Source organism: Rousettus aegyptiacus, unplaced genomic scaffold (assembly GCF_014176215.1).
Source record: "Rousettus aegyptiacus isolate mRouAeg1 unplaced genomic scaffold, mRouAeg1.p scaffold_m13_p_1, whole genome shotgun sequence".
NCBI classification, from domain to species: domain Eukaryota; kingdom Metazoa; phylum Chordata; class Mammalia; order Chiroptera; family Pteropodidae; genus Rousettus; species Rousettus aegyptiacus.
The window spans coordinates 174576846-174604298 of NW_023416284.1; the positions used below are offsets into that span (position 1 = coordinate 174576846).

Sequence of the window (27453 nt, forward strand, 5' to 3'; positions counted from 1 at the left end):
ACAGATGAATCTTGAGGACATGATGCTAAATGAAATAAGCCAGAAGCAAAGAGACAAATATTATATGATTCTGTTTATTTGGGGTACCCGGAGTAGTCAGATTGATAGAGATGGAAAGTAGAATGGTGCTTGCCAGGGCTGCGGGGACGGGGAGTGAGGATTTGGGGTTTAATGTGGATAGAGTTTCAGTTTTCCAAGATGCAAAGACTTCTGAAGATTGGATTTACAGCAGCAAAATACAGAGCTGTACACTTAAAAATGAGCAAGATGGTAAATTTTAACGTTACGTGTATTTTACCACAATTAAAGTTAACTACATATTTCTTGAAACAAAATATTTTCATGTTTAAAACCTAATACTAAATCAATTCAATACTCATGCAAATTTCTTCACATTCTTTATTCACTATTACTTTGTTCCCATGAGAAGTCTTCTTTATCATCTTAATAGAAAAGGTTGCATGCACTGACTTTATTTTCAAATCATAGAGTTCAATAGTAGGCATTCCATTCGTTAAATAAGTTACACATAATAATATCCATTTCGTTGTCATTTTGTTTTACTTCCAGAGGAAACATCATTCTTTTTATCATCCCGTCGCCCTCACTCCATAATACTGTGACTCAGGGTTTGTGTAGCGTGACGTTTCCATCCTGGGAACTGACTGGCTTCTGCGCTTGCAGTAAAAACGATGTGGAATAGCCACAGCCCCGTCTCAGGAGCGAGGAGACAGATCTAGAAAGGGTGCACGATTTAGCCAGGTGATATGAAGGGGCTGCGTTCTTTCTTGGCCCTCCCGCCCGGTAATAGCCACCCAGCTGTGCTGCTGTACCCACGGAGGTTGGGATGGCCCAGGGGGCGAGTGAGGCACAGGCGGAGACTAGGTGCAGTGGGGACACTGTCTGGGGAACAGAGCATCCTGAGAGCTGACTGGCCCAACAAAGCCTGGTCACTGTACTTGCTGTGTGGGTGCTGGAAATCGCGTCCAGCTTCCTAGTAACTTATTTCTTAAAAGGGGCTGCTCCTTGCAAGGCCATTTATTGACCAGCAGAAAAGATCCTGTTAGCTTCAGTGCAGCGTCTGTAGCGAGCACTTCAGTGCCCTGTCTACTTAAGATGCTGATGAGTGAGACCGAAGGTTCCCGTAAAAAGTCCTCTGTGTCATCTTCAGCACATCGCGACCTGAACTTTCTTAATTGCCTTCTGTAACTTGCACCACATGGGATACATGTTCGGTCGATAAATTTAGAAATATCCATTTGTTCAGCTGTATATCGAAGGTGCGCTGCATACTCCAGGGGCCGTGTTATATCCCACCTCTAAGCGAGCAGAAAGTGGTCCTCGACCTCCAAGAGTTTATAGGCCGGTCTTAATCCTTCAGCTAGTGTGAGCATCACATCGCTCACATGAGAAGTTACCCTCCAGGTTATCCCTCTAGCCCAGCCTCAACTCTGTGGGCTCATACAGTAATTTTTTCTACAGTATTCATGGCATCATGGCTACCTGATACTGAATGCTCTCAGAGAGTGGACGTGTCACTGCTAAGTGAGGCAGCTCCAGTTATTATAGCTTTTCCTTAAACATTAAGCTAAAAATTACTTCTAGTTTCCATCCTCATTTCACATTCTACCTTTCTGGAAGACAGAGAGCATTTCTTTCCAGAGTTGTCGCTTCAAGAGGTGGAGATTCTTCTCCAATTTCTCCTATGGCATGGTTTACAAAAGGCCCCTTGCCACCTGGTAGATTTCTGTGTCGGGCTTTGGTCCCAGGGCTGTTCCCACGTGAGGTCCATCAGAGCGCCCTGAGAGAGCATGAGCTTTTCCTGCAGCCGCTTTTGACCAGGCCCCGTTGAACCTCTGGTCCTGTGTAACAGCACTCGGGTAAAGGCATCTCACGAGCATCTTGACGTATCAAAGAAGAGGGTGCCTGCGTGTGCATGAAGGGGTAGGTAAAGACTTCCTGGAGAAGCTGGCCTTTGAGAGGGAGCTCAGAGGGCTCAGCGAGTTTGAGCAGAGGCTGATCTTTGGCGATTCCAAGGGCAGAGGCGAGGCTATATGCCCAGAGCCTGGAAGCAAGAAGGTGGGGGAAATTTAAAGATCTGAGAACTTATCTAGTGAATCTTCAGAGCAGCACAGATCATACAGATGCTTCAGTGTCATAACCAGATTTTGTTCTTCGGTAGGCTATGGGAAGCTGAAGATTTTCGAGTTTTTCTTACTTAGGTACATTTTAGGAAGGTTAGATTTGCGGTAGAGTGGAGGGTGTTTTAAAAGTGAAGAGGCCAGTTAGGAAGATTCCGTGGTAGGTTAAACCATGAGCATCTCAACCAAAAGCACTTAGAAGGATAATTTTCCCCACATCCTCACCTATTCTTAGCATTCTCGTACTTCTCGGTGTTGCTGATCTAATAGGTTTGAATTGGTTTTTCATTATTTTAATTTGCATTTCTTGATTACTAACGAGATTGGGCATTTTTCCATATTGTTTGTGAGTTACTCCTTTTGCCCAGTATTAAATAATTGTTTGTCTTTCTCTTGATTTGTGGGAGGCTTTTTTATCCATTATAGTAACTAATCTTTTAACTTCTAAGTATTTATATCTATCTTCTCCCAGACTCTTCTCAGTCCTTTAACCTTATTTACAGTGTCTTTTTTTTATGCAAGAGCTTGTGAATTTTTATGTAGTCAAATTTATAAATCATTTCCTTTAGGGTATATGTTGTTACTTTAAGAAATTTTTTCCCTGCCTTAAGATCATAGAGTTCTCAGTGTTTTCTTCCATTATTTACAGTTTTAATTTTGAAGTTTATGCCTTTGTTACATATTGGATTTATTTGGGGGCCCAGCATGTGGTAAGAATCTAATTTTATTTCTCCCCAGCCAGAAGTCAGTCAGGTAGTCAGCCATTTCCTTGTTTTGTGGCATTTCTAGCTATATACTGTCCCGCACCTACTGAGATGTCTTTCTTGGTTCCTTCTTATCTTCCATTGATTAATTCATCCACTCCTGTGCCGGCACCACCTGGAATTACTTAGCGTAGTCTTGCACTATGATTGATACCTGGTAAGGCAAGTCCTCTTATGTTTGTTCTTTTGGTTTTATTTATTTTTGAAGTCGACTTACCTATTTACGCCATTACTCTTCGTGAGGAATTTTAGAATCCGTTGTCCAGGTAACCAAAAGTGCTCTCGGGGTTTTCATTGGAACCGTACTGAATTAATATAATAGACTGTTTGCGAGAACTGACATCTATACACCTGTACAGCCTCATCCATAGGCAAAGTATTTCTCTCCAATGATTCAGAGCCTCTTTTATGTCCTTCAGTGAAAGATTATGACTTGCACCTTCATTTCTTTTATACTTGTTGAAACATCTAATATTTAAGTTCCAGATCACAGAACAACTTCACAGTAATAAAACCTATAGTAATGAAAAACACATTTTAAAGCAGTTTGGGGTTCTGTCAGCTTGGGAAGGTGGATTAGCATTTATTTTCTCCTGTCGAATAATTATCCTTCCTATGTATATCATCAAGTAATTCATACAAATGTACCATTTGCCATCGCCGAGCAAAGTCCTCGGGGCAGGCCACGAGAGACTTCTGGCCCTTGGCGATACCCATTCATTCCATCAGCACATGGCCCAGCATCTCCCCACCCGAGTTAAATTCACTTACGGCATTATGCTTATGTATTTTCTACCCTCCGCAAAATTATGAACAATTGTGCCAAATGCTTTGCTTACATCAGAAATCACTTTATTGGTGGCATATTCCTTTCCTAATGAATGATTCTTGTTTCTTAAGATTACTTTTAGTATTTCACCAACGATCTGCATCCATTTTTTCCATTTAGCATTATGAAAGATTTTTCATCTCCTCCCCGCACACTTATTTGTCCAGATAGAGTGTTCTCCAATTTTTCTCATTCTCCATGATTTCTCAGAATTCTCATAAAGTGACACTAGGTTCAACCTCTGATTTTCCAATAGAGTGTTTGATCACATTAGCATTTATATTAAAATCTCAACCCATTCCCACTCGCAAAAAAAAAAAAAAAAAAAAAAAAATGCTTGTCCTTTAGTGTTGCTACGTTCTCTGTCATCTAACCAGAGTTGGGACCCAGTTAAAAGTCAGCACTAAGTGTTTAGGCAGGAGACTTATGAGACCATTAAAAAGCATTTAGTATAAACCTCATCTTTAAAACTGCTACTGTGGATATAAATGATTAACTACATACACAGCCTCTGAATTGGCTGAAAATTTTAGAACTTTAAAGGTGACTGAAGGAAAAAAAAAGAGTGTTTGTTTCAAATGTCGCAGTTGCTGAAGAGGGAATCGGGTGGAGAATTTTTAAAAATTACAGAAAAGTCTCACTGAGCTTTGAGTTCTTTGACCAAATTGAAGTTAACAGCTTCGTTGTCATTGTGTTTCTTCAGCTTCCAATTGTGGAAAAGATAAGAACCATCGCCCAGGCTGTCTACGGAGCCAAAGATATCGAACTCTCTCCTGAGGCACAATCCAAAATCGATCGTTACACGCAACAAGTAAGTTATCCTTTTAGGGGGAAAATCCACCTTAGGCTCTTGAAAGAGGCACCTTGACTTGAGGACTCATATGTGTCTCACTGGCTGAATTCTTGTCTTACTTAATCTACTTCGTAGTCTACAAAGAGTGAAGTAACATCTTTGGGTGTGGGGTGTTGACTATAATTAGAACATTATGGTGAGGGTCTATACCCTCTAATCTATACATCATTGACTTTTAAAGGTGAGGATGTGTTGTGTTCTTTTCCTACACGTCATTCATTGGCTTGGTGCTGAGATTGTCTACCAAGGTTGAAGTCTCCATCTTCTTCCACCTCTAGAGAGTGACAAAGACAATTCTCCAAGCAGCCGTGAAGGTGGCTGGGACTCAGCAGCATGAGTCACTCTCTGGTCCTATGATGGTCATGGTTAGTGGACTCTAGGGCTACGCATTCAGCCCTGACCAAAAGGGCCATGTGCCTCGAGTGCCCCATCCACTTCACTGGGTAGAAGTCAGAGCACTTCAAAAGCTCGATGGCAAAAGAGCTTCATCTCGAGTGTCGTCTTTTTTTTTTTAATTCCCCAGCTCCTACATCCTATTGTAAATCATGTTTGACATTTCGTTCAATACTGCCAATGCCGACCGGAGTATTCTCCCAAGTTTGGTAAGATGATCCGCAACTCATTTTCAATTAGAATTTTCTATGGATCCTCTTGGCTGATGCTTTGGAAAAGAAATGCTTCCCAAACATTGTTGTTCTGTCGTAAGATTTTCATTCACATGCAATGAAATATGTAAAATAAGGTCCTTGTCATGATTTCTTATGAGTTTTTAATAATATTTAAGGACTGCCATTCATTCTAAACTAGGTCCCTTGTTTCAGTCTTAAAAAGTGCTTTCGTTAAGTACTCTGGTAATCAAATATGGCATATTGGGATTTGTTTGTTTCTTTCTTTCTTTCTTTTAACATCCCTACCAGCAGATTTTTAAATTGGCAGACCTATATCAGTTCGTAAAAATTACTTCAGTATTTGAGTGATCTCTGAAACCCATTCTGGGCACCATTTCTGCCCCAGCAGAATTCTGATCAGTGTATGAGTATTGCAGCATGTCAAAGAGAGGAGCCCCCCCCCCCCATACTGATACTTCTCAAAAATCTTTCAAATAGTTTTCAGTTGAATCATAAGAAATTCAGCATGGGTCACCTCTGAAGACTGCATTCCTTTTATCTGTCTACGGAGGGAGTGTTCCTTAAGAGTTATGTGTCAAGTATGTGGTTGCCCTTAATTAGCAAAATCTCTAAAAGGGCACTGTGTACCCTTTAACCGGAACCAGGCTGCAAGGACACTGTCCTTTTTGTGAGACACCACATGCGACTTCCTGCTCTTTCACCTTTGGAGCGCTGGGTCAGGCGAAGCCTTTGGTCCTTAAAAATAAGAGGCTTAAGTAGTGACCTCATCCTCGTTCCTATAATGTAATCGCAGATCAAATAGCCATGATTCATAAACCAACACAAAGGGGTTCTTTGCTTCCTGACAGCCTCCAAGACCGAGTGAACAATGTGACTGAAAGCCTCATTACGAAGCCTTTCACCAGATTACCTTTCTGAGGCCCAGATATTAATGTGTTTGCAAAGTGATTTCTACAGCTGCTGCTGCTGCTGCTGCTGCTGCTGCTGCTTTGTCTGAAAATAGCCACACTTTCTCCCTAACACATACATAATGCTGCCTTCCCGTAAAGAGAATTCTCCAAAATAAATAATAGACATCCGTAGCCGGCCAGAGGTTGATCACGCGGAGTTTCTGTCCCATCGTCTTGCTTAGCGAACAGGTGGTGACAAGCACCTACTGTGTACCTGAATCTGAGCTGCGGGGGGTTATATGGAGTCAAGTTAAACAAGGACAGGAGACTAACATGTATGCTCAATGAACACATTTCCTTTCCCTTCTTACAGGGCTTTGGAAATCTGCCCATCTGCATGGCAAAGACCCACCTTTCTTTGTCTCACGAACCTGACAAGAAAGGTGTACCCCGGGATTTCATTCTGCCCATCAGTGATGTCCGGGCCAGCATAGGCGCTGGCTTCATATACCCTTTGGTTGGGATGGTGAGTAACGTTCTCCAGAAATCTTGTTCAGTCTGCGTCGTCATGTGACCTAAAATACTACTCTGCTAACACTTTGCAAATCAGGTATTGGTAAGTAATTAACAGTATTTGCTATTTTTTTTTTTTAAACACTCTCTTCCATCATATGAAACACCTCTGGCATTGTGATTGGGAGTTTCTTTCCTTTTTCTCTCTCTCTCTCTTGTTTTTTTTTTAAGATCATGTGTTCAAGAGCCCTTGAGTTGTAAAACTGATTTTACTTATCGAACCTAGAAAAGAACGACTTGGGAGAGAATTCAGTCTGCTGCTTAGGTGGCAGGTGGCTTAGTGTAGTGCTTCTCGGCCTTTGTCACGTCATTGCATTCAAAATAATAAGATTTCACTGAAGTGTGGGACCAACGGAGGCGACGGTCATGCCAGGCAGGGCCAGCTTAGCCCCCAGCAAGGGCCGTGGAAACCCGTGTGTCACCTCTACCCTCTTAGCATGTCATGTGGGAAGCTCCGCCTTAGAAAAAGAGTGAGTCATGCGAGTTCTCGTTTTTGACATTGTTTAATGCGACTGCGTTTCTGTAGGATGGTTATTATGTTATTTTATTTCTCTACGGGCAGAGGGGAGATAGCAAGGAAATGAAAACTTATCAAAGCACTTAAAATCCATGAGGATAGGTTTCATATAAAATGCTTCATTATTGTCACACAACGATACGATAGCCTGCCCCTGGGAACCATCAGTGGCTGAAATTTGACTTCTCATCATGGGAGCACTGCTGGATTAGATTGAGAGCAAAAATTCTAAATCGTTATTGTTATTGTTGTTCTTGTTACACACGGATTCAAGCCCAAATAGGAAACATAACCATTACCTTAATAAACCATGTGGTCCCTTATGCAAACAAGCGATGGGTAGGCCAGAAGTGCACGAAAAGTACAGAATTCTTGCCGTGAGATTTACACGTTTCATTTAGTATTGGACAAAACGTTTTCAAGGAGGGGTTTTAAATTCTTACTACACGTGAGGCATCGCGATACTAAAAGGAGTAGGCGCAAGGAGCATGCGTCTGACCAGCACCGAGGCGCCTAGAACAGGAGCCGTTGACGCTCTCAGTGCCTTCAGAGTACACGGACAGCTGTGGCTAGTTCTGCCGGCAGTGGGGAGGAGCAGGGGTCGTGTGGGAGAAGAGGAGAATCAGGGATGCTTCGTAAAGGGCTCAGCCTCTGGCTGGAGAAGCAGTGAGTTTCGACTCAGAGGCATGATGTGTCCTTCCCAGGCTGGTCCAGCAGGGCCGGAGTTGGGCAGACATGGAGAGGTTGAGAAATGGGACTGGGATGGCAAGACAGGGCCAAGCTGTTAAGCATCTCGGCTGCCATCTGAAGGAACTTGGGTTTTATCCCATGCATGCGGAAAAGTCACTATAGGGCGAGTTTTGTGTTTGTTTGGTCGATTGGTTTTCTCTTTATAAGAAGGAGACAAGGAACGTGGTCTGCCTGGTGTGTATACAGTATCTCACGCGGCCATGTAGAGAGTATTGACCCAGGAGTTAAATCAGCTGCAGCCAGAGCTGGTCGAGGTTGGCACTATTGCTGCAGGGGTGAATAGGGAGAGAGAGGCAAATTGGAAACATTTTAAAAGGAGCCGCATACATGTGGGGTTCAGGGTCAGGGACACGTCTGGCTTGACTGTGGATGGTGACGCTGTCGGTCATGGAAAAGACCCAGGAGCAAGGCAGATCAGCAAGGCCAGAAATGAGTCTGGCTTGGACACAGAGAGCTGGGAGGGCGAACAGGACATATAAAACAGTTCCTGATGTGAATCCATTAGAAACGCCGACACAGCACTCAGAAGGAAGGAATGGAAGAGACGACCTTGAGGGTTTTAAGAATATAGATGGAGGCGAATGTTGAACAAGCGGAGGAGCAAGGATAAGAGCCAGAGAGACCCCTAGAAAGAACGAATTTTGCTGAGTGTAATTTAATCATGCGCAATTAACGAAAACAAGTGCTGGGAAGGGCTCGCCTCAGTGTTCTTTAGAGTGACCTCGGTGCTGGCAGCCCTTCGGTGCTAAAGATCCCCTGAGCTTGGGTCTTTGCTTAAGAGTAAGAGCTCAGCTGTAGTGCAGGCCCAGAGGGGCCGCCCACCGAGGGAGACAGGCCACGAGGGTGCCGGCGAGAGCAGGAAGCAATGGAGGGGAAAATCAGCATAGTTCGTAACTGGCCCTGTCTCGTCCTGTACAGATTCGAAATCCCACAGTAGTTCACCCAACAAATTCATTCATTCATTCATGTAGCTAATGTGCTTAAGGGACCGTGCTCAGTGCTGGGCAAGCCCCAAAATGAAGATTCTTTCTGCAATTCAGACAGCTTGCAGCGAGTAGAGGTGGGTAGAAGGGAATTAACAAAGAAAACGGTTTGGCATAAAAAATAAGAATCAGTAAATGATAACTTTAGCTAGTTTCTGAGCATGTGATAGTCATTAAATAAAAATCATAACATAATTTAAAATCTCTGGAATCACTAAACATATGTATGTTATGAATCTTCCCCCACCCCGACCGATGACACATCTCCCACCATGTAAGTCCAGTTCCAGAAAATGGGAATTCTGTGAGCCACAGCTTATGCGTGAGCCCCAGTACGTCCATTTATTCGTCCCTCTACTCCCCCTGGACGTGTGTCCAGTTAGAAACTAACTGTGTGGGCAACGCAGCCTCCGGGTTTCCTGAAGAGGTCCCTGCCCTGCTCTGTGTCCCCAGCACCCCTGCTGTGTCCCCAGCACCGGGCCGAGCTCCCCCTGTGGCCATGGCAGGGCAGGGCAGGGAGTGAGGAAGGAAGCGGTGCCTGACTAAGGACATTCCTGGAGGTCAGGAAGCTGTCTCAGGGAGGTGGTGGTCTGCGAGGCCTGCCGTCTGTGACAGAGCCGGAAGCCGCGTGTGTCTGGGGGCCGCCGCTGGAGGCCAGGATCACCTAATAAGGGCCGGTATTTACTTTTACTTGACTCCATTCAGGGGCCTGTCACAGTCCGCCGAAATGTTTCTACCCTTCATCACCTCGGTGGGTGACATAGTACAGTAACTTCCTGCTGAGATGACCAAGGGAAAGGGGAACAGGGACACCGGAGGGGCCGGCTCCCGCAGGTGGGAAAATTCCAGCGTAACGAATCACTCTTACTCTTTAATCACTCAGCACGGGTTTATCTGAGTGCCTTTGAAAAATGTATTCATCAGCCCACTCTGGAAAGAAAGCCCAAACTCAGCCCTCGGAATCAGAAAGCTTCTCAGTTCTTATGCAGTGTTCATCCATTCATTCATTCACTCGCTCATTCATTAATTCGTACCTACAGTGTGCTCACAGTGCTGTAGACCACGTAGAGATAGACGAGATCTGGCACTTCCCTCAGGGGCCTTACGACAGTCCGTAGTAAGTGAAACTGCACAAGCACAGAACGCTGCGGGCTTTATACCGAAGGGAGCAATCCCTTCCTGGCGCGTCCTCGGGGGAGGCACCCCCCTCTGGCCTCGCAGTAGGCATCAGAGTGGAGAACTGCAACACAAGCAAGTTCCTCCTCGAACAGTAAATGTCTCCAGCCTTGCCGGCTTCGAGAGACCACGTGGTGAAATGCTGGCGGGTTCAGGTTTTCCCCCTCCAGATCTAGCTTTCTAAATATTGACTTTTATCCTCCATCTGTACTTACGGGCCAAATTTGTCAACCACTTAATTAATCCATTGTGTTCTATTTAGTGACTGCTTTCATTGTCGTCGGTCACCACAGTAAAGTAATAATGATAACAATAGTAATAAATGCCGTTAACTGGCATAGAGCACCAGTCCATCTCGCTTCCCCGTGCCGTGTGCATAGACGCACCCAGTACATGAATCACTCAACTCGCGGGCGTCTGAGACCTTCGCTGCCGCTCTTACCTGCCTTGGCAGCGTTTCCGCGTCGCCGTAGGTAGGTAACTTGTCCTTCCGCAAACAGCTGTCTTCGTTCCTAGTAAGCCTCATGTGCAATCGCGCCTCTCTTCAGTGACAGAGGGATGAAGCCTTTCCAGCACGTTATGGAAAGTCTGACTAAAGATGTTCCTGGAGGCCAGGAAGCTGTCCCGAGTGCAGGATTCTTGCCCAGGATCCCTGCACGTCGTACACGTCCTTGTGAGAAATAGTGTAGCCAGAGGCAGATCTTTGTGGGGAGAAAAGAGCGAATCGTTTTCATGATTTCAAACTCCCCATTCTGGAAATTATTCTGTTAGGTTTCCAAAATGCTTTCGAAGCTTATGGCTCCTAGGGTTCAATAAACCTAATAGCTATAAACACTCCAAAACGATCTCGTGCCAAAAAAAAATTCAGTAGGTGGTCTCTGTCTTATGGTCTCATTGTTTTGATATTGTCTTTAAGTTTCTATAATTTATAAGGGCTGTTTAATCATTTGGCATAAATTTCATGGCATAAAAATACTAGTATGTAAGCAAAGTATATAAAATGATTAGAAAAGTAAATTACATCCCCTGTGGAAAAAGACTAGACAGACAGACAGCAAAATCTTAACACCAGGCCATGACATTATGAATAGCTTTTTTTTTTTCTTCTCTTTTCCGTTTATTTCAAATCACTCCATTGAGCACATGTCACTTTAGAACAGGATGATACGGTAAACAGGGAGGCGATAAACTAAAAGCCCCCGGAAACACTGTTTGACGGGCGCCAGCGGGTGGCCCGAGAGTCGGCGTGTGCGCGGCAGGTGGAAGCACCTTGCTGTCCGGCGGCGCTTTAGCACCTGAAAAGTTGGGAAACCAAAGAGAGGACAGAAGAGCTAGAAGGTTCTATGAGAAGCACGCTCTCGAGTGTGGTCCCGTCTGATGTTTGCTGGCCCCAGATCCAGGGAGGACCATTGCTTTCCATGTTAATTTATCACAGGGCCCCTCTCGCGTTCTGTTTCGGGGCGGCGCACCGTCAAGCAGAGGCGTCTGACCACGTGCGGATTCCTAGCAGATGTCCGGTTTGGGGTCCGTTCCTGGAGCCCTAGGCTGTTCTCCTCTGACATCACCCTGAGGCAGTGAGAGGCTCCTGAAGAACTTAGGAGTCTTCCAGACGTGAAGGCTTCGTTAGTTACAAACATGGGACATACGATCAGGACACGAGGGCTCCGTAAGACAAGAATCTGGGCCAGCGTCTTGGCGCGAAGCAGTCTGGCCGGTCACGCAGAAGGGACGATGGCATCTTACGGCATGTAGGTGGTGGTCAGTGCCAGTGAGAGCTGTGTGGGGGCGGGGCAGCTACCCGAAACTGTCGGGAAACGGGCTATTAGTGCTTTCGTGTCACAGACTCACAGACGGATGAGGAGAGCGAAGCATCCGGGCTGGGAGCAGTGTGAGACGCAGCGGGTCGAGCCCCCAGGCCCGCCTGGGGCCGTCTATGGTCCTCACATCTCCGGTCCCTGTGCCCATCCCGGAGCCCAGGCTGGGACTCAATGGTAAAGCGGCAGCTTGACGAACGGGCTCTGGCGCGGTCTTCCTTGTGGCTCGGCGTGACCCGACCCGGCCCCGGCTCTGCCCAGGTGCACTGCTGACGCAGGGCTCGCGGCCTGTGGGAGGCAGGAAGCTGCCGGAGTGTTGAGGACATGAGTGACGTCACCCTCGGCTAGTGCGGGGCGGGGGGGGGGGGGGGGGGGGGGCGGGGGGACGGGGGCGGTCCCAGCCTGGGGGGTGGGGCGGGAGCCAGTGAGAGCTCCGCGGAACCCCTGCTGTTCAGTCCTCTCTCACGTCCCGGCTCCGCCCGGTCGTTTCCCCTTCTGCTCCGTCCTCTGTACAAGCGTGTGCTGAGCGCCGCGTTTCCGCTGGCCCCGGCCCAGGTCAGCGCGAAAGCGGTTCTCAAGGTCCGTGGGGACGTTCTCCCCTCGGCGGCCCGGCCCGGCTCAGGGACGCGTGGTCGCAGACTCGCTCCGCCCGGCCAAGCGTGGAGGTGAATCAATTCAGACCTCAGAGGTTTAACTCCGATGTGTGACTCCTCACCAGTTCCAGAGATTTATGGCCGGTGACACAGGGAAGAAATTAAACATGTACTCCCCCGAGCCGCCCTTTAAATGAGATGGACGACGTCTCTGCAGACGGCCGTCCTGTCCCCCGTGCCCCTTGGCGCGGAGGCACAGCGGGTTCGCCTCGCACCCTGCCCACGAGCTGCCCGTCCCCACCTGGCCGCACTTTCTCGGGACCCTGTGTCCTTTCACTCGGTTCCTGGGCATCGCGTCGGCTTCCTCTTCCTCATCCAGCCCAGGTCCCTGTCCCACTGCTTTTCCTTATCTCTGCATCAGAATTTCCTGCTTTCTCCCAAACAGCTCATTTCCCCGGCCCAGCTGGGCCTCCGCTCGCTTCCTCTCATCCTGCCGTCCCCACAGCAGGCTGCCCAGTCACTTCACGTCCAGAGCCGAAGCCACACGCGCGTCTTTTTCAGTGTGGCGTGTTCGGGGGAAGGCAGGGTGGCCAGCGGCATTCTCGATTCCAGAAATTAGTTATCAGATTGATGAGACAGGGGCAGCTTTGTGACTCACAACAGTGATGTTCACCTGTCACCTAAGATTGTCTAGGTCCCCTGCGTTTGTTGAGAGGATCTTTTTCCTCCAGTTTGATGCTAATTTATTTTTAGCAGAAAGAGAAAAGGAAATCGGCTTCGCAGCCGGGAAACGTGCCGAGCGATAACTTTACCAGATATTTCTGTTACTGAGTTAAATGTTTAACCCACTGCTGTTAATCCCCGCAGTCGACTCCGTCCGTCTCACTTTCTACCAGCCCGGAAAAGAGTGCTTATGACGCTTAAGCGTCCAGCCCTCCGAGCAGGGTATTGATCTTTTGCTTTCTCCGGGGATTGGCGAAATATTGGCCTATTCCTCTTCCGCTTTTATCTACAGGCCACTTGTTTTCTCCCTATTTTTAGTTTGGGTTTAGAGCATAAAATTGACCATCCACGTGCACCTCGGTTCAGAACTTCTGAAAGACACCCATAAAATTATCTGGTACTATGAGAGTTTCTCTTCTGTGCCTCTTTGTTGCATTCGTTATACTTTGAGATCCCAGTTTTTACTAAGAGGCATATATAATCAGAATCAGCAAAGCAATTTATGCAAGGAAAATAAAATTTAATACAAACCAAAATACCAATTTTCCAAATTAAATGGCCCTAGAGCCAATTTGACGGTGTGCTAGAAATGGGTGGATGTAGAGAGAAGCTAGACTTACAGAAAATGTCACACTTTAAAACTGGGATGGTAATTTGTGGGACAGATATAATTGAGAATATCTAGAACTCAGCAGTTTACAGGCGTAACTATATACATGTTCGTTAAATTATACACCCATGGGTATTAGATTAAATGTTAAAATAAATAATGCATTACATGTCTCTATAAAATATTTGTGATATACTGCTCTTGAAAGAATTGGTTGTCCCTTAGTCTTTCCTAGGTGCCACTGAAAATTCAAAGGATTTTATACCAGCAAGGATAGCCAGATCAAATTAAATCAGGGCATAAAGTGGTACAGTTGTTACAAGTACTATTAGGGATACAATTTCTGTTTAATTAAATGATCACATGGAGGCACTTACTTATAAAGTCCCTGAAAGACTCATAATGAAAATTCGTAGTCACACCGCCAGCCCGCTGGAAGACCTTGCTGAGGCGCCTGCATTAAGCGTGTGCCCTGGCCACCTGTAGCAAAGGCACCACAGTCCGCTAAGTAGGGAAGCGAGGACTAGGAACGTTAAGTTGCCGCATCCCTCATGGACCTCGGTCTCCTGTTTGAGGTTCATTCCCAGCCCGAGAATGAGCTCTGGGGAGTGTAGGACCCGTGAAGGTCACCCGTCATGCTTCCTTACACCTTCCAAAATCCAACATCCAACTCCCAGATTTATCTGCATTTCTCCTCTGAATACAGACTTACTCAAGCTCCAGACTTTCCCCCAGGACTGGCGTTGGGGGGTGGGGTGCTCTGTGACCCCCTACTCACCTCCAGTGACTCCATTCCACCCTCACGCCCACCTCTGCCTCGTGCTGCCGGCCCCACCCAGCTGAATCTTACTGCATTTATTTCCTTTGGGCGTCCTATTCCTTTACCACGCTATCTCTTGTTAATTCAAGCCTCCCCTGGGTGGGGATCATGCCCTCTGTTCTCTTCGCTTTTCCACAATTGGAAGTTCAGCATAGAATATACTGTTGGAGCCAACCGTGGTGGTAGCCGGCCAGCTCCATGGGGAGCAAGGGAATCTTGAAGGAGTCCTCCCTCCGCCAGCCCTAGAATCCCGGGCTCAAGTTCCTAACCGGTCTCATCTGCTCATGACACCAACCTTTCAGGCTCAGTGCCATAGCCCTTCTTATCAAACCAGTTACTGACCAGCAAGGCTTTAGAACCAGGTCCAAATGTATTTCCGTTCATGTGCTTAGATGTGGACTTACAGATCAGATGTCCTACCAAATTGTATTACTTGGCAATATGGCCATCTGTGTGGAAACTGCTTGTCTCCATTCTGCACTGATGTATCTCAGTCCTCATTTTCGTCTGCGTCATCGTCGTCATCATCATCATCAATCATTATCATCATCATCCTAATGGCTATTTCAACCACAGGTCAGACAGTCTTCCAAGGGCTTTATGTAGATTACTTCATTACCCTTCATACCAGCCCTGTGAGTGTGGTTGGTGATAAATGGCAAAGGACAGCCCTAGAGTTCTGTGAATATTCAGGCTTCTGCAATCTTTGTCCAAGCATGATTTAGATTTTGAACATCTCAATATTTTCTTTTCAGTAGGTTGGTAGGTGTGTATTCATGGTGCTATGTACGCCGAGCACTGAGACACTGAAGGAAGCCTGAAACGCCATGCCACCCTCGGGTGAATAAGGCATCAACACCTGAAAACTTAAAACAAATGGTTTTTGCAGTTCGCTTGCCAAAAGAAAGATGTAAACGATAAATGCAATAGAACGTCAAAGAAAGCAAAGACCTCGGTGGGTCTTTGGGTCGGCTGGAAAGGTCGGTTAGAGTGTGGGCTTCAAGTGATGTACTTGAGATTCTGTGGGCAGAGGACCACCCTGGCAGCGACCTCCTGAAGGAGTGGGGACTGAGGTCGGGAGACCTTGAGGAGCCGGTGCTCCTCATCCTGAGTGGATGTCATGGGCCCAGGATGGGAGCAGTGACAGAAGTGGAGAGGAGAGTGTGCGTGGCCAGGAGACCAGTAGAAGCCACAGGAACTGACAAGAGATGGAACGAGAGGAATGGGGTGCAAGGCGACTCCCGAGGACCTGGGATGCTGGCCCAGGAAAGGGCAGACGGCGAGCTGGCGTTGCAGAGGAAGTCCTCGCCTCGCGAGCAACGCGTCATTGGAGGTGCCTGGTGGACTTCCTTGCCAAGTCATCCATCAGACTGTTAGCAAGGAGTTTCTGGAGTTTGGGAGAGAGGCCAGGGCTGAACTCGGGGAGTTTTGACACTGGGGCGATGATACACAATTTCTAAATTTCCTTCCCATTTAAAATATTTTTGCACGTCTAATATGCACTGCGCACTTACCGAGACAGGAAAGACCCAATCCCCACCTGGGGACTCGTAGTGCTGAGGGAGGCAGCCACAGTGGTAGGTGCAGGCAAGGTGCTGAAGGTGCCGACATGCACAGGGTCACTACGGAGGGAGTAGTCCCGTCTCCTATGGAAAAGGCAATGGGCAGAGAACCTCCTGCAAGCGCCCTTGAGGTCTCCTCAAAAACAGAGGTGTTTATGGGCGTGAGGGTGGGGGTAGAGCATTCCAGACAGAGCAGTGGGCAGGAACCTGACCCCAGAGGGCCTTGGAGGCAGGCTATACTGGGGAGTCGAACTTGACCCCGAAGGCAGGGGGAGTGAGTCAGACCATTCAGAGGCCTCTGCCTCTCACAGCTCCAGGGCACTATTCCCAGCAGTCTGTGTGAATGTTGAGAGGTCCCTGAGGTCTGCAGGGCCACCTCCTGCATCCTAACATGCAAGGTCTCTGGATCATTTTTTACTGCCTTTAATGCAGAAAAGCAAAAACTTCCAGCAGTTTCCCTCACCCGGGCTGTGTGAGCACTGTAACAGGATGGGTCTTGTATTAGGTAACCAGGAAGGCCCGAAGTGTCAAAATGGGCAGCTCCAGGATGAGTTGGGGACAAATGAGTTGTTTTTGCACTCCGTGATTGCCTGTGGGGGGCATGGGGTGAAATACTATTTCTATATTCATTTAGTCTTAAGCCTCAATAATTTGGTGTCTGAATGGGCTATTATTTGCTAGCGGTCAAAAGCTTTTAAGGTTGTTTCAAACTACATTACACACACACACACACAAAAGAGTTGTCCTATAAATAAAGGAAGTAATCTCTTCTCTGTTTGAGGTATCGTGCATTATTTATCTGGCTTACACGAATATTTTCGATCCATTAGAATCCTCCATTTCAACTTAATTTGCTGGTCTGTCAACAATTATTTTAAGTCCATTGGGACCAGTAACCTACTTTTCCATTATCTCTGCCCTGTCTTTTTAAGGCATGCTTGAGGCTACTTCCAGGTGGCAAAGAGTCAACCTTTCATCAAAGCCATAAAATCACAGTGATTTGTGAAAAGTCCTCTTTCGGAAGTGTAAATCCCAACTACCGCTCAGCTCCTGTTAAGAGACAGTTTTAGTTTGTGCCGGAAAACACTGACAAGGACCCACCCGTCTGCAGACGGTCAGCTGTCCAAGATGAGGGTGGTCAGTCCAGCTCCCAGATTCATGGTAATGTTGATGTTCCCTCCCAAATTTATACATAATACATTTAGTCTTGTATACCATTCAAGAATAATTTACGTAAAAATACTTTTCACGTAGGTAAAAATCATTGCATAGGTAGCCGAAAATGCTTGATTTATACTAACCATAACCGACTTCTTTTCTTGAAGCTGTTTTGACAGCTGGAGGTTGATATTTTGATTTTGATAAGTTTGTCATAAAGAATGGAATGTGCTCCTTTTTGGAGATGGAAAGGTTTTGGCGTGGAGAGAGGAGAGGGACACCACCTAACAATGGGATTGCACCCCGAGATCCAGTGGCCTTCTTTGAAGTGCTTCTGGTTTTTGTTCAAGGCATAAATTGGAACCTTATATCTTTCTTGGGAGTGGGAAGTATCTCAGACAGGGGGGAAAAAAAAATGATTGCTACAGCCACATCACTGGGGGGAAGAAAACAGGTTTCAGGAAGAATATTATGAAGTTTATACATTCGGACTTCAGACAGGTTCTTTTATTTGGGACAGTAAATAGTTAATGACCATGGGAAGCATGATGGGACTCTCTGCAGCACCGAAAAGCATATGCCCATAAATCCTTCTCTAGCATGTCTTTGTGATCACAGATTCAAGCCGAGGACAGTGATGGAGAGCCCAGTTCACGTCAAGTGCGCCGGCCACCCCCCCCGCATCCTACCCGACATCCCATCCTCTCTCCTGACTCTGCTTTCTATGTATTATTACTTTAAAAATAAGAACTCTCCCTACAGTAGCTCAGTCAACTTTCACAGATCTTCAGTCTAATTTTCTTTCTTTTTTTTCCTGTGTCTTCTCTTTGGAGCACATAAGCGGACATCTTTCTAGCCCCCAAATAAGCCATCCCTCTCCACTAAATGTAATGCTTAATCCAAAAAGGATTCATCGAAAAGACGGGGAAAGATACTGATGTCTGGATAGTTTCAGGACCAGAATGGTTGTCTCTAAATATATACAGGGATTTTATGTTTATAACGTTCAGCGACTTGGAGAAATAACCGAGTTATTTAGTAGGAAAATAAATGAGATGCGTAGAGCATAATGTCAACCATGTAAAAATGCACAGGAGAGCAAATAGAAATGAAGGGATGTTTACATAAATTATAATGTTAATAAAAATTAAAACCGTAGTCAAAACTTACATTTATTGAGCCCTTGCTGGGTGCCAGATGGCGTTCTGAGCAATTCGCGTGTATTAACTCATTTAATGCTCACGATGCTCCCTCCAGGCAGGTAATGTCCCTGTCCTTGGTTTACACACAGGCACACAGAGAGGTGAAGTACCTTGCACTGATCATGGAGCCATAAGTGGCAGAACCAGGACTCAGCCTTGGCATTGCCTCCTTGGAAATATTACACCATCTTCGTGCTGATGATATGCCCTTATTTCCACATCCTCTGAGTTACTGAAAGTGACCCTCGATTCTGATAATGATCTCATTAGAAAGAGTGGCCTCAGATTATCCACTCTAAACTAACATTATGGGAGCAGAACCTTATTACTAGATAACCATTCATTCCATAGAGCCTTTAGAATATTAACAATTTAGAATAAACTCTCTAACTGATTTTTCTCGTTGAGTGTCAGAAGGCAAACATTGTAACTGCGACAGGTTGAGATTTTCTTCTCGCTTTCCTGGTTGAAATTTGCAATGGTTCTCTCCCAAGCCAGAATGGCATCAGCCACTTTTTCATAGTGTGGATCTTGGAGTTTCTGTCACCCATTAGTTAATGTGCGTGGGGCAGGTCCAGGATCGTGTTCTCAGAGAAGGTCCTGGCCTCTCCCTCTCTTTGGGTTGTTCATCTCTTCTGGTGAGAGACTTGATTTGGTTCTTTGATTTCACTAAAGTGTTGTCAACTGTACCAGCCGAACGATTGATCTACTCGGCATAAGAACACACTCAGTCAGCATGACAGAGTAGATTCACCTCGTGCCATCACCAGAGACTATGACCTTGAACTGTCAGCCTCCTGACTTACTATCAAAAGCCTGCTTGGGAAATGCTGTCTCTGGAGGGTTACTGAAGGACACTGTCCGCTCACATGGGACCCCCTCTGGAAGAGCTCACGGAAGAGGGCCCCAGGGTTCAGCGGACTTCTCTGTGCTCCTTTTGCACATGGGACTAACCCCTGGTGAGCAGGCCTGTGTGCCTGTCTATTTCCCCAGAAAGCAATCAGTCCAGGGAGGGCGGGGACCTCATCCTGTTTGTCTCTGAGTTCCAGATGCCAGGCCCAGCATGTAGCACACAATAGGTTTCGGTTATTGAATCAATTTCTTCCAGTCCTAAGTGACAGTCATGGCCCCTTTTGCTTTCGTTGTCCAGAAGTTCTAAAACTAATGTAAAGCTCAGCTCTCATAACTGTAGGTTGCCTGGACCACATATCTCCCTTCCTGCTGGATCTTGACTTTTATTCAATATATATTTTCCATGATCCTGATTTCTAGCAATCTGATTCTTAAATTTTCTTGTAAGGTAGGCTTCCTCCAATTCTTTGCTGAAAACCTCCACTTTCTAGAACAGACATCCAGTAGATTATGGGGACAAGATATAAATTATGATACCACCCCAGAACCTGAGAGATCTAGACTTTCAAAAAAGATACACAGTAGGATGCTGATTCCTACTTTATCTTTCTCAATTAAAATACTCCAGGGAATGGTTTTACCCCGGAGGGAAGCAGTACACAAAATCTCTGTTTCCATTGCCACTCGCGGACAACCCATGGCTTATGTATTGAGGGTTTGGTTTTAAGTTCTTTTCCTGTTTCATTTCTGTACCTACTCAGAACTGAAGCTGATTTATCACACTGATGTTTTAATGAAATGTAAACAGCTTCACAAAGAGAGATCAGAAAGACGTGTATCTAGTGCCCTTGACACTCTGGGAGGGTGGGTCAAGGCCATGTCAGGGTTTGTAGAAGAGCAAGAAGTGTGGGAGCATTGACTGTTGGGGTCTGTCACATCCATTTTTGGCCTTTGTACTAGTGGTGGAGGCCTCATTTCTGATCTTACAGAAATTTGTCAGTACGCTTTGCAGAAATGTGTGTGTCGTTTGCTTGCTTTTAAGGATGACCTACAGGCTGAGGGCCAGCAAGAGTCATTAATTCCATTATACCTTTGCAAGTTTTTCAGTATGATAGATGGTAATTAGCCTACAGAGGCCCATTTAACCCTGTATCATGAAATATATGATAGAGCCGTATCATGAAAATTATGGTGTATGGGTGTCCATGTAATTTGGCCCCGCGAGAAGGGAGAGCTGTGGCTTAGGCACACCCAGGCCCATTTCGACAGCAAAGCCCTGGTCTCCTTCCTGCTGGGGGCTCCTGCCCCTGCCTGCATGGCTGGGTGTGGCCTGGCCAAGTGAGTTCGGTGGAGGGGCATCTGGAGCTATAGACCAAGGGTTGTTTTTCACCGTTTTAAGTTATTCGATAGCACATCACCGGTATCATGCATTTCACAGAGCTGCTAAAGGAACTTTTCTTTTCTTTTTTTTTTTTTTTTTAACCAAAAGTGAGAGAGCATCTCAGTGAAAGGCGGGGTAGTGCAGTTGTGAGCACACTGAACAGGAGATTAAGACATCTGGACTCAAAAATCCTCCCTCTGCCACAGCAGGTCCTTCATCCCTGCCGGGATGATGTCCTCCGGTCTCTTTTAGCTCCTGGAGCCTGTAGTTCTAAACTGGGTGCTGACTGGTGTTCTCATAAAATCAGAACATAAAATCTGAGAATGTTGTTTTTCTTGATGAGAAATGACAACTACCAAAGCTGCTATCAAAGGTATGAGGTGCTTCCTGGAGTAGGAGGGCTCTTCTCTTAACATTTCGTTAAATGATTTTTAATTCTGAAAATTATTAAAGAGATTAAGTATTCTTGCTAACCAAACTACTACGGAGATTGGCATTTCCCAGTGCAGTTGGTCAAGTATCCCCGACACTGTGTCTAAAGCCCCGTCCAGGGGCTGGCTGTGCTCCCTGTCCCTCAGGCATGTATGTATAGATCAGCCACGAGATAGTAAGGAAGGGCTCGTCCCCAGTATATTACATAATACACTGGAGGGTCATCCATTTTATTTACGAGTAAGTCTCTGCTGTGAATGGATTTTGGCTTTACTTGGTTCCAGACTCAAATTCTTCATGTAATTTAGGGAGAGAACAGTAGAGACTTGGAGGACATTAGGATTTAAGTGAAGGGCAAAGCAGGCCAAGGTCACCAAGCGGACATCTCTAAGATAAACAGCGCTGAATCTGTGGGAAGCAACTCAGGAAAATCTGCTGAGACAACTCAGTTAATATTTACACAGTGCAGAATCAAATGCATTGCCTCTGGTGAGGTATGGCCAGCAGGAGGTATAGGACCATGTGGGATTCAGAAAAGGGAACCCTGGGGAATAAGGTTTTATTGTCATCAAGAGAGGCCAGGTGAGAGAGTTCTCTCATTGCAAATGACTAATCCTGTTCCTTTAGATAGACCAGATATTCAGGCAAACAGTGATGATTCATTGGGTCATTTTAGCTTAATGAATGCATCCCGAAGGGACCACACAAATGCCTTATTTTTGATTCACTCATTCAGCATGTGTTGAAGAGTGCTGTGCACTAGGCCATAAGGGACAACAAACAAAGCAAAAGCAAGGCCTAGACCTTGCCTTGGAGTTGTTCCCAGGCTCGTGAGGGACACCAGTTAAATGTCGTCAGCCCTCTGTGTCCACAGATGTGGAGCGTGTAGACACAAAGGGCCCACAAAGGGCTTGAGTGTCCGTGGATTCTGGTACCCACAGGGCTTCCTGGAACCCAGTCCCCTATGGATACGAGGGGCAACTGTAAATAGATACTTAAAGAGGCCCCTTCTCTCTGAGAGACAGAGGTACACTGAGGTTCCACAGAGCCCAGAGAGCAGATCGCACTGAGGGCAGGCCAGGCTGGGCATGGGGTTGTCTGAGTGCCATCGTGAGGAATGAGATCGCGATGTGGGACAGAAAAGCAGGACACACAATGCACCAAGGTGTGAGAGGGCACCGCTAAGGTCTCGTGATATGATGACCACGTATGCGGACAACAGGAATCTTAGGATAGGTGTGAGCAATGACCCTGGGCGGGAAGGCAAGGCCCAGGTCATGTGAGGGCCTGGAGGTCAAGCTCAGGATTCGGATCTTTAGTCTTCTGGGCCTGGGGATGTGGAGCAGAGCAGTGTCATAATTCTGTCGGCATTTTAGAAAGATCGCTCAGACAGCAGGATGGAGGGTGGAGCTGGAAGAGGAGGGACTCGAGGCGTGAAGACCAGTTACGTGGGAGAGGCCATGAAGGCAGGAAATACACAGGCCTGGACTGAGGCGGAGGCAGGGAGACGGGAGGAGGACGGGCGCGAGAGATGCCGTGGGGGCAGAATGACCCGGGCTCCGTGACCAGGAGAGGGGATGAGAGAATTCAAGAATGGCTCCAACGTCTGACTCGTTCCCCGGTGGGTCTGGTTGGTCATTTCCTTAGATAAAGGAGGAAAGACCAACTTCAGGAGGAAGATACCTGAGTTGAGGGAACTCGAGACCTCCACCCCCACCCCCAGATTCAGAGACTCACAAACTAAGCACATAGTCCCCCTCAGGGCTATGGATAGAACACGAAATCAGCAAAGAAGTCCAGAGGAAAGCAAGCCCACGCGTCCAGGAGGGCTCTCCCAGGGGGGTCGAGTGTGACAGCACACGTACGATGTCCTCTACCAGGGAAGCTCGTGAGGGACTCAGCGTGGAGGGTTTTTGCTGGGGTCACGTAGGCTCCCTCTGCCTGGCGCCTTCCATGTTCCGGACTCCCAGAAGGGAAGTGAGTGTCGAGTGTAAGCCACGCTGTAGCTGCCTCTGGTTAGAATGGTGGGAACCCTCCCAACATCCACGTTCTCAGACACCAGCCTCGCAAGCAGGTCTAACGACAGCATGCTCAGCCGTGCCGTGTTAACTCTCTCTGCACAATAATGAATTCAGCTTTGAACATTGTAGGGTGAAGCATTTGTTATGAGTTCAAGCGAACACGTCCACTGGACAGGTGGGGTTCGATAAAGAGATCTCTGCTGTAAATTAAAGATTCTGGAGTTGCTAGCGCCTTAAATGGTTATGAAAACCAAGGTCACACAGAGAGAAAGCCCAACCTGGTGTTTCTCCAAACCCCCACGCTGAAGAGCATCTCGTTCAGCTTTCCCGATATATAAATGAGAAAGCTGAGGCCCCATGAGTGACACAGCACAGCTGTGCGTTTTTTTGTTTCCAGTCGTTTGCTCTTCCCATCATTCCGTACCACCTGCCAAAATGGCACAGTCATAGAGTGTCCCTAAATGAATGCACTGGTGTTTAGATTGTAAAACAGGCCCTGTGTAAGTTCACTTAAAGCACCTGTTTCACAAGGAGCCACACGCTTGGACCCTGAAGAGTCAGGTGGACCACCTCAAGGCCTCCACCTGGAAGGAATCCCTAAGCATCTTCTGAGTCACCCATTCACGTTCAACCAACTTTGATTATTAAGACCATCAATGAAGACTTTGGCAAAGTCTTTGCCCTCAAGGTACTTACACTGTAGGGCCAAGAAAGAGATAAATACAGATAATTGTCAACCACGAGTGTGTTGGGGGCAAGAGTGACCCGTTGGATATGGGAAAAGAAAAGAAGTCAAACTCAAAACAAGTATTTGCTTGACGCTCTGATAAAGGATAGAGTGGAACTTGAAGACTATAAAATGAAGTTGCTGCGTATTTATTTACTTTCAGAGTTCATTTGTTGGTGCCCCGAAACTTGGATAGAAGAGTGCTAGAAAGCAATATGACTGATGCTGTATAAGATAATCTGTTTAGCTCAACTCACGGGATTTGGCTTTGGCCTTGAGAGCTAACTTTGGTATCTAAAAGAGCCAGCTTGTGCGATGCCCACTCTAGCCTTTTTATGGATGCTTTTAGAAGTGTTTCCTACTTTTTTCATGGTCATGAGGCAGTTTCGTCATCTTCCAGGTTGTCCTAGGGGTATCATGAAATAAATACATGCAACGTCAGACATGACGGCAGAATGCGGACTGTGAAACAAGTCGCGTTCATTCGCGTGGTCTCAAGACACATGTTTTTAAACGAATCAGATGTTTCTCTCTTCGGTCTTTATCTCGGCTTCGTTTACTGCACCAGGTGTCAGCTAAAGGCTTCTTCCAGGCTTCAGACATGATTGATTGGTGTTGTGCGGCACAGCCTAGGAGACAGGCTATTTCGTTAAGATGAGTAATCTAGTTACACGCCTATCTTTCTTTTTTCTTTTATACTTTACCAGCACATATGTCTTATGCAGATGTAAGGGCAGTTCGCTTATTTCCCTGTTCAAAAATGTTGTGCTTTTAGCGTAGCATGTTTCCTTTCCATGAAGCTAGCCAAAAATAATATTGACAAATTCATGAAGCCTTCCATCTGATACTGTTACAAACTTATACAAACATATTTAGACAGTTAAGTGAATAGAATAATTAAACATCCAAACGTCAAGAGCGGGAAGGGGGCAGTAATACCGGCTGTCATATCACATTATCTGGCCTCGAGTTGGAAGTTAATGAGGTGCTTGAAATATACCTTTATAACCAAAGATCTGAAATGTGTTCCAATTTTTTTTTAAGAGGTCAATAATTTGAATAAAGCACAGTGTGATATTATAGTTACTGTAGGGAATTAAGAGAGCTTTTCTGGGACTGTTCATTTTTGACACATGCTACTTAGAATATTAAAAGATATTCAGTGTATCTTTGTCATGAATCTTTCCACTGGGACCAGGCCACTCCTGGATGAACTCACAGATTGAGAGTTTCTCAAAATACATAATTGTTTGTCTTAAAAATACACTATTAACATCTTAAAAGACCAAAGAATGAAAATCAGGCTGTTTGGCAAAAATAGGCAATTTGAGGAGTTGTCTCTAAAAACTCTGATTTCACTTACAGAGTTTACTTCCAAAGAAATTCACTTTGTATGCCATAAATCTAAACTTTCTCTGTATGCCATTTTTTAAATTCCTGATAAATTCCCTCCAAGTGTTAAATTGTTTACCTTGTTGGAAATAGGTGTTTGTTTGTTTTCCAATTTAGTAAAGATTGGTCTAATTCTGAACCAATGCTCCAAAAAGAAAACCACTTAAAATATTAAACTAAATCATAGCTTATAACTTTTCAAGGTAGCAGGTGTTTGCTACTCTTGAAAAACGTGTTAATGTTCTTTTTTTTATTATTGAAGTAACATTGATTTATAACATTATGTAAGTTAAAGTTACTTAACATTATAAATTATAATTTAACACCTGTATATTCTATATAGTATACACACACATGTACGTGTAATGGAATACTACTCAACCATAAAAAAGGTGAAACTCTGCCATTTATGACATGGGTAGACCTTGAGGGTATTAAGCTAAATGAAATAAGTCAAGTAGAAAAAGAAATACTGTATGATTTCACTCATATGTGGTATATAAAACAAATAAGAAATGAACAACAAAAGACCCTCATAGAGGCAGACTACAGATGGTGGCTATGACCTCCTGCATATTTCTTTCCTGTTTTGTACCATCGTACCTTAGGTGTGATTTAATGTAGGAGAATCTGAAATGCCACCCCAGTCTGACAGCCGAGGATGTGTCAGCAAAAAGAAGAGCTTTTCAGACAAACGAATGAGCTGGATACGGTGACCCTCCTTTCTGCTTGGGAGTTCGGGCCACCACAGCTCTGCCTCCTCGGGCAATTCCTCCCGGCTCCCCTGCCTCCCCCCAGGGCTTCCCCTTCTCCAGGTGGAGGGCCCTGGGGTGGACTGTGTAGAGTCCTTCCTGGCCAGTGACACCTGCCACTCACGGTGTTCCTCAGAGCTCTCTTTTGGTGCAAGGAAGAGAAACTCAATTCAAACTTACACAAAATGAGGGAACGAATTGACCCACATTTCGAAAACGTCTGGCTGGCTGGCTTGAGCCACAGCTGAGTTCAGGATTCTGGCTTTTGCTCCCTGTTTCTCAGCCCTGCCTCCCTCTGAGTGATGCCCTCCATGGCAACACATGGCCTATTTCAAGCTCCATATCCCAAAGAAAGAGCAACTCTCTCCTCCCGTCAGCGCATATCAGTATTCAGGAATCTCCTGATATACCCTGTTCGCCTCATGTCCCAGTCCTGACGGATCACTGTGTCCAGCCAGGGGGTGACTGTCACGCAGGGGGTGAGGCAGAGACATTCCCAGATGCACCACATCGAGTCACCTCCCCAGTTATGAGAAGACCAGACTAGCGCTCAGACTGTACCTGGTCTGGAGTGTGAACAAATCAGGTATCTCCCACGGGCAAAAGCTGTTTGTTTAATTATAGGTAGATAGGTAGATGTTGACCTGTATTTAAATGTACAACGTCATTTAAAAACATAACTCTCAATTTATGCATTTTCACATCGAATGGATTCTGTCCCATGGGAATTAATTTTCTACTTCAAAAAGAGGTTTCCACATTCACAATGGCTGATAGCATTGGATTTTTTAAAATAATGTTTGGCTTATGAAGGAACACAAGAAAAGTGGGTTGGTTCTTAGTCTTACCGCTGGCCCTTCATTTTGTGATGCTTGAGTCTCCCCCACCATCAACCCTCCCCCCAAATCCGAGTCCTCTTGTTTAAGGTTTCTCATCTTATTCCCACAAAATTTCTACAGATACTCATCTTATTCCTTTCATATTCAGCTTAGTAAAGCAGTGTATAAGTCTTTAGTCCATATTAGTATTAAAAACATCAATTTGATTATTATACACCAAATATTAGTTTGACCAGTTGAAAATTATTTAATCATTTTTAATGACAGTTAGGTTTCTAACAGATACCAGCTTATTGCCTGATAACCCTGGAAATAAGATTGTGTTTAAAACATAAATACCCAGGTAGCTAACTACATACACAGCACACGTGCCCGTGTGCTCCTGGAGTGAAGCCTCTCAAACCCAGGGACCCACACTCACCGTGCGGTCGATTCTGCTCCAGAAACTGGGACATGGTGGCAGCTTGCCA

At 45.8% G+C, this 27453-nt stretch overlaps 1 protein-coding gene across 2 annotated transcripts in view; it reads left to right on the plus strand.

Moving 5' to 3' along the window:
* Window positions 1-27453, plus strand: part of MTHFD1L (methylenetetrahydrofolate dehydrogenase (NADP+ dependent) 1 like) — a 166082-nt gene that overhangs the window by 115694 nt on the left and 22935 nt on the right. For both annotated transcript variants that reach the window (XM_016149137.2, XM_036222676.1), the window contains exons 25-26: window positions 4438-4545; window positions 6480-6632. In XM_016149137.2, coding sequence (XP_016004623.2) covers window positions 4438-4545; window positions 6480-6632 — 261 coding nt within the window. The remainder of the gene's footprint in view (window positions 1-4437; window positions 4546-6479; window positions 6633-27453) is intronic.